The sequence below is a fragment of the Electrophorus electricus genome, chromosome 6, assembly GCF_013358815.1.
Source record: "Electrophorus electricus isolate fEleEle1 chromosome 6, fEleEle1.pri, whole genome shotgun sequence".
Taxonomy (NCBI): Eukaryota; Metazoa; Chordata; class Actinopteri; order Gymnotiformes; family Gymnotidae; genus Electrophorus; species Electrophorus electricus.
In genome coordinates, this window is record NC_049540.1 from 21,302,034 (window position 1) to 21,309,801 (window position 7,768).

Below are 7,768 nucleotides of genomic sequence, written 5' to 3' on the forward strand. Positions count from 1 at the left end.
TAGAGAGATGGCCTCAGCGTGGGGCTAATGCCGGGGCCGGCGTGCAGAGAGGGGGAGCGCGCGCTCCATTCGGAGAAGGCCGGAGGGGGCAGAGCCGTGGCCCCGCGCTCCCCTGGAGCAGATGGTTGATAAAGTTGATCGGGGAATTAAAGTGTCAGAGACGGAGGACGCGTCACGCGCAGATGGATGGGATTGTGGGATCGTCTCCAGAGGCTAGGACAGGGGCAGCTTCTCTCGCTCCACGCTGCACAGTGACAAACACACACACACACACACACACACACACACACACACACACACGCATGCACCACCACCATCCTGATACGGCCCTGGCCAGAGCTATTTCTTGTGCCCCGCGGAGCCATTAAAACTGTGTTTGTGCGTAGGATCCACAGCAGGCTCTCAGGCTCCATGCTGGTTGCACAGGAAGTGTGCAACATTTTGCTGTTTTTTGTGCTGTTTTTTAACTTGAAAATGATTCGACGACCACTTTCAGGCAGCCCGTAGGGGGATGGTATGAAAGCAGACACGGAGAAGATGAAAGAGGTGGAGGGGGAAAGGGGGAGGGGCTAGCGAGATTTTCTGTGATTGATGATTGGGAAGCCAATGGATTGGAGAATTGACTCTGATCACCGCGTTGCTTCCAGTGATAGTGTTAACCCAGCAGTATTCCAATCTGGATCTCAAATCCAAATCTGATCCTGGATTTTGTAATCCGTCAGAGATGCTTAAATGATTAATGTACCTGGTTGGACACTTGACGTCACACCTGAAAATCGGTAAGACCTGGACCTCGAGGGCCGTGACACAAATACCGTGACGCTGTAATCTCAGATCAAGCCCAGAAATCTGACGCACCCCAAACACATCCCTTCCGTTTTCCGAATCCCGTCCCTCGCTATAAGTCAGCTCTTCATGGGAGACGTGTTATGCTGGTGTTCTACTGGGCTGCAGTGTATGAGCACCTGCGTTAACCTCAGCCCCCCCCCCCCCCCCCCCACCACACACCTCCAGGTCCGAGAAGCAGAGGGGGCCGCCGGATTGGGCGACGACGCAGAACACTCTGCCCCTTCCTCCATCGTCAGCTACCGGCCACACCTAAGGGCTATGCCTAAGATATCCAGCGTCCTGCAAAGCCTCGCGCCCCGGGACAGGCAGGAGAAGGCCAACCCGCTGTCAGTCACAAGCAGGCTCCACCCAAACCAGCCGCCTGATCCTAACACTGGCAAAGGTGAGGAGCTATTGGCTAATCTCTGATCGCGTGTGTGTGAGTGTGTTTGTGTGAGAGTAGTATGTGCCAAATGCCGACGTTTATTTTCTTGCCTTCTTTACTGGCTGGCAAGAATCTGCACTAGTCTTTGTGTTGTTTATTTTAGCGAGACTGACTGCTAAGTTTTTGTTTATTTCTTTCTTTGTTTAACAGTAGCTTTAAACTGTAGTCTCTTTGACTGCTTCACCCCGTGTCACGTATAAATTGAGAGTTGATCTTTTTCACCATATGCTGAACAGGCCTAGACTACTGGAATTTTTATGACCTGGCAGACCTTGGCCAGACTGCACTTGTGAAAGCTTATTTCTGTCTCTGAACACCCAGGTCATGGACCAACACGGGGCGGGGGGACTCTCGTCTCATTTGACTTTTGTCTCAGTGCTTTTGGACCTGTTTAAAGACATCCTCGATTATGCATCTTGCGTATCAGGGCCTTTTGTTGTTTTATGTCTCTGTGTGTTATGTTTGTGTCCATTCTCAGCCGGTTTCTCCACGCTGTATATCGGCACTCAGCTACGAGCTGTAGTTCACTCCAAACACATATAGCCAGTGATCGTTGAACCAGTGTCCCCTAAAAGCTAGACTAGCACCATCCAGTGTGTGTTATTAGGTATTACATATAAATAACTTTTATCAATGCCCCCTACTGGACACATAAATACACTACAGCTGCTAAAGACTCATTGCTTTACCTGCACAGGTAAAGTAAGCAAACACTCTCTTCATGTAGTATATATTCTTTCATATATATATACAGTCCCATTTATGGAAACTCTACAGAATAACTGCTGTGTGTGTTTGTGTGTGTGTGTGTGTGTGTGTGTGTGTGTGTGTGTGTGTGTGTGTGTGTGTGCGTGTGTGAAGGCTGGACCTGAACGCACACGATCACCTTTCATCATGGAACTATCTGCCAGTACCTTTCTGATTTAGCCCTGTCACACACCGCTCTTCTGATTTGTATTTTAGAGGATAAGAGGGATTTGCTGTAGGGGTGTGTGTGCGTGTGTGTGTGTGTGTGTGTGTGTGTGTGTGTGTGTGTGCGTGCGTGCATGTGTGTGTGTGTGTGTGTGCGTGTGTGTGAATTGGTTCCTGTGGGTGCACATATGCGTGCGAGTGTAACAGCCTCCCGCAGCTGCTGGCTTCGTCTATGCGTGTATGCATGCGTACGTGTAAGCGTGCGTGCGTGGGTGCATTTGTGCACGCGTGTGCGTGTGTGTGTGTGTGTGTGCGTGTGTGTGTGTGTGTGTGTGTGTGTGTGTGTGTGTGTGTGTGTGTGCGTTGCGTCTCCTCTCTTCACCTTCAGAGGGAAGGACACACATTCCTGTGCTGCTTCCCGACTCTGGCCCTGGGCGACGCTCGGCCGGAGCTGATAAGTGACAGGGCCCCCAGCCTCCACTCCGCTCAGACCCCCTCCCCCTCCCCCTCTGGCAGCCGTGACCCCCCCGCGGCCTGGATCAGCGCACAGACGTGCCGCTCCGGAATTCTGCCCTCTGCCCCACTTGCGCCCACCACCCCACCCCCCTTCCCTCAGAGGTGGGGGCATTTAAAGAGATAGCACCCTTTTTTTTTTGTTGTTGTTTCTGAGGATGTTGGTGCAGTTCTCCTCGCATCTGCCTGGTTCTGTGTGTGTGTGGGTGCATGTGTGTGTGCGTGCGCGTGTGCGTGCGCGCGTGCGGATTTTTGGAGGGGAAATAGAAACGTCCCACTTATAGCCCGCTCACAAACCGATTGTTGACGGGCAAATGGAGGGAAGGAAGAGAGAGAGTGAGCGAAAGAGAGAGAAGGAGAGAGAGAGAGCAGGAGAGGGGAGAGTTGGTGTTTGGTGCTCATGATCAGGTGTTTCCAGGCTTTGCCACAACTGACTGCACGGTTGGCGGGGGTGCGGGGGGGGGGGGGGGGGGGGGGGGGTCTCAGGCTCAGGTTCCATAGCTCTTCACGGATCAGGGTGTGTGTGTGTGTGTGTGCCGGGGGAGGAAGCGGGAGGTTATGGGAGAGCGCAGAAAGCCGTGCAGGGGCGAGTGGTAGCATGGGGAGGTGCTAGGCTTTACACTGGTGTCAGCTAACAAGAGGGAGTGGCGCGGGACGCTAACATGTACCAGCACACACTTGCACTCACTCACACACACACACACACACACCCACACACACACACACACACATATGGGATGTGTTTGTAGGGCACAGCACAGGCTATTAGTGGGGCGTGGAGAACGTGGTGGATCAAACAGCTTTGGACTACGAGTGTGACCGTGCCTGTGAGTGTGCTCGCGTGTGTGTGTATTTGCCTGTGTGTGTGTGTGTGTGTGTGTGTGTGCATGCGTGCGTACGTGTGAGAGTGCTGTGCGTGCATGTGTGCCCGCCTAGGTCGCTGGAGCCTGTCCAGGGTTTCCGTGGCGACCACACAACACAGTGAGACAATCAGAGGCAGGCCCACGCAGTGCGGCGAAAGGACATTAGCACAGGAACCACAGGTCAGGGGCCGGGGGGGGCAGATAGAGGGGAGAGAGAGAGAGAGAGAGAGAGAGAGAGAGAGAGAGAGAGAGAGAGAGAGAGAGAGAGAGAGGAAGACAGCCACCCTGGTGGTGCTGTGTGGAGGAGCGGTTGGGACCTGTCCCCGCATGGCTGACGGGTCCCTGCGGCTGCTGGGAAACAGCTCCTGGCTTCCTCGCTGGCCGCGCCACCTCGTGACTCACAGTGGGGAATATTGGGACACTCTGCTCATCGGAAACAGCAGGGTGTGTGTGTGTGTGTGTGCGTGCGTGCGTGCGTGTGTGTGTGTGCATGTGTGCGAGTGTGTGTGTGTGTGTGTGTGTGTGTGTGTGTGTGTGCGTGTGTGTGTGCGGCAGAGATGCTGTGTGTTGGTGAGACAGAGTTTGTGTGGAGTGGAAAGGCAAAAAAAAATAAAAATAAGCGTGTCGGAGTTTGTGCGTGAAAGCGAGAAGGGGTAAGTGTGTGTGTGCGCGTGTGTGCGCGTGTGTGCGCGTGTGTGCGTGTGTGTGCGTGTGCGTGTGTGTGTGTGCACGTGTGTGTGTGTGTACAAGTGTGTGTGTGTGTGTTTGCGAGAGAGAGAGAGAGAGATAGAGAGAGAGAGATAGAGATAGAGAGAGAGAGAGAGAGAGAGCTCACACATCTGTGTCCCCCGGGGACGGGGCTAAAAATACGCAGTTCCTCAAGCCTTCTGGTGTCTGAGCAGCGTCTGTCTGCTCTCCACCACCATCCCTGCGGCCCTCCTTTCCTCATCTCCCATCCCTCCATCCCCCAATTACACACACACACACACACACAACCACACACATGCACCAACCATACCCAGCTGCGTCCCTGCTCCACTTCCTTCGCCGACGACCTCCGGTCTGGCAGTCTGCAGCCCAGGAAGAAAGAGCCAGGGACAGAGGGGAAAAAAAGGAGCTGTGTGGAGAGGGGGAGCACAGCAGAGGGAGGAGACACAGGGAGGGCCAAGAGGAGCAGGGCCAGGGGAAATATGGGAGCGCAGATACAGCCTGCCTCCCTGAGCCGGATCGAGGAACGTCATAATGCCATCAGTTAATATGTCCCACTTTTGCTAGGACCTCTCCCGTATCCAGCTCATCACGTCACATTACAGTTGCACTCAGCCACTCCTTCCTGCTTCTCTCTCTCTGTCCACCTCCCAGGGAGAGATTTCCGTGTGACGGCCGCCTCCAAGCGGTCTCTGTCCGTGGAGGCGGAGTCCGAGTCCACGGTGGGCGGGGACAGCTGCTCGGGGCGGGGCCGCGTGGCCGAGCTGATGAAGACCTTCAGCGTGACTTGTGACTCCACCCCCTCACAGACTCCTCCCAGGGCCAGCAAACCGCCAGTGCCCACCAAGCCGAGTCACCTGCAGCTCCGCCCCTCCCCTTTGCTCAGGTAATGAGGCAGCGGGCGTGTCCTGCGTCGGAGCCCGGACGAAGCGGACGCCCGCAGGTCGTGCAGGTCGCGCAGGTCGCACAGCCACCTGTGTGCGGTGAGAGACTCTCTCTGGAACTACCCCACTGCTGCGATTACACTGGGAGTGCGGCACGATGAAGGGTGTTTGTGGTGGGGTGTTTTTGTTGTTGTTTTTGTTTTTATTGTAGTGACAGTCTTCTTAGCAGGAGTGAGACACATGCATCATGTTCTGATTTTACTGGTTTTTTACACTTTTTTTCTGTCTTCTCTGTATTCCTAGCGACCTTGTTGTCTTTATTATATCACAGTTACATTTTTTAAGTTGTTTTTACCATTACAATTTTTTTGTCTGGAATTCCACACTTGTTTTTTTATATGACTCAGTTGTCTGTCACTGCTCTGGCCCTTCTCAGCCCTCTGCAGGAGCTGCTAAACGCTTTTCACATTTCTGAAAAGAAGCAGTTAACAGGACTAATGAGAGGATACGTTTTGATGGCTTATTTGAAAGAAAACCAGGAAGTAGGCATTTTCAGCCTGAAGGCGCATTACAGTGGAAAACGCATTTCTCCTCAAGCAAATGAAAGAAAATAGAAAATAATGTTTTTAGATAAGATTTCCCATTAAAGCCATTTCGCTCACGTGCTTCTCGAGCTGTTTAGGTCCTGTTTTTGCGCTGTAATATGCCGGGACATTGACAGAAATGTAAGCAAAATAACTGCATGATTCTTCAGGTTAGTGACTACCGACTCTTCGATGTAAGGTCAGAGTGTGATTGTGCGCATGGCATGTCGCCTTTGACCTCTTCAAGCGGCTTTATGGGAAATGAAGTGTTGGGGATACAGCTCCGTTGGCCTCCAGTCAGAGAGCATGCCTTCTTCAGAAAGCCGGGTAGGGGGTGACTCACTAGGGCTGAGAGACATTTCTGTGCGACGGCTCAGACGATGCCAGTAGTCCTGTATGGACCGCCAAGTCTAGAGCCCTCCTAAAGAGGGCAGGGGTCATGTGGGGGTCAGGGGTCACTGTCCATTACAGCTGAGATGCATCCTTTGCGATGCATCCTCAGCCCGGAGGTTTGAATGAGCATTTGGGCAGATGTGCCGCTAATCACCTAGACTGGAAACCTCGGCCAAGGCGCCTTAAAGTCCTTCCTTAAAATCCCAAAAGGGCTTCCGCTGGTGTCCTGCCGTTCAACACGTAATGGGTTCCCATCCGGGGCCGACACGGATGTTAAAAGCCCTGAAAGGGAGACTGTGTGATTATTTCACAAACACAAGGTTACGGTAATCTTCAAAAACACAAGGCTACGGTCATCTAAAAAAACACAAGGTTACGGTCATTTTCACAAACACAAGGTTACGGTCATCTTCACAAACACAAAGGTATGTTCATCTTCACAAACACAAGGTTACGGTCATCTTCACAAACACAAAGCTACGTTCATCTTTACAAACACAAGGTTACGGTCATCTTCACAAACACAAGGTTACGGTTATCTTCACAAACACAAGGATGCGGTCATCTTCCAAAAACACAAGGTTACAGTCATCTTCACAAACACAAGGTTATGGTCATCTTCACAAACACAAAGCTACGTTCATCTTCACAAACACAAAGTTACAGTCATCTTCTCAAACACAAGGTTACGGTCATCTTCACAAACAAGGCTACAGTCATCTTTACAAACACAATGGTCCGGTCATCTCCGCAAACACAAGGCTACGGTCATCTCTGCAAACACAAGGTTACGGTCATCTTCACAAACACAAGGTTGCAGTTTCAAATTCTTGCACCCAGTCAATAGACACCTTGTGTGCATGATGACATCAAGATATTACGACAAGTCCCCACTTTTGGGTCAAGGTTTAGAGAATGCCTCCACGCTGTAGACCATTTATAGATGGCTTTTCCTCAGCCTCTGAAAGGGTTCTTCCTGACACCAAAAACAATTCCCCTGTGAGTCTACCTGAAGCTTTTTTTAAGACAGCAAGGGCAGGATTCTTCCGTGTTTACTTCTCTTCTGTTCTTTGCAATCCTGTCTGACTATACAAAGTGAACTTCTACTTAAGGGAGCATAGCTCCTCCTCTTCCAGCTTTTGTAATCTAATTATTGGCCAGTCAGATGTCAATCACCTTTGATAGTGGGTTTTTTCCAATGTTCTGTAAACAGTTTTCAGTGTTCGGGGTGTAATATTTGGTTACAATTTTTGGTTCTCCTGTGTTGCATTGCGTCATTGAGGGAGGTGTTGTATATGGTGTCTCCATATAGGCTGACAACTTGTGTCCATGGCACATGTGTGGATGAGTGTGGGCTGACGTCTGCGTGTGGAATGGTCACAGTTCTGCAATAAAAACAAGCCAAATCCTCTGTGACTCTGCATTTTTGTTATACATACTGAGATGTAAAGGGGAGCACTTTGTCATGCCTAGGGGGTGTATGCGAGTCGGAGTCTTCTCAGTCTGACTACATACTTATGTTAATGGAAACCTTCCAACTATTTTCCGGTCATTGCCACGTCTGATGCATCATCTCTGCGTAGTATCTGATAAAGCCAAAATGGAGTATCTGATAATGTAGTATGTGGTAAAACCAAA

General features: G+C 51.3%; 1 protein-coding gene across 2 annotated transcripts in view; it reads left to right on the forward strand.

Annotated features, from left to right (window-relative positions):
* The window catches only part of zgc:100829 (uncharacterized protein LOC445149 homolog), an 18,223-nt gene extending 10,684 nt beyond the window's left edge, over positions 1–7,539 (forward strand). For both annotated transcript variants that reach the window (XM_027022685.2, XM_027022686.2), the window contains exons 7-8: positions 1,015–1,231; positions 4,924–7,539. In XM_027022685.2, the coding sequence (XP_026878486.2) occupies positions 1,015–1,231; positions 4,924–5,159 (453 nt within the window). In that variant the 3' untranslated portion in view covers positions 5,160–7,539. The remainder of the gene's footprint in view (positions 1–1,014; positions 1,232–4,923) is intronic.
* The last annotated feature ends 229 nt before the right edge of the window (positions 7,540–7,768 follow it).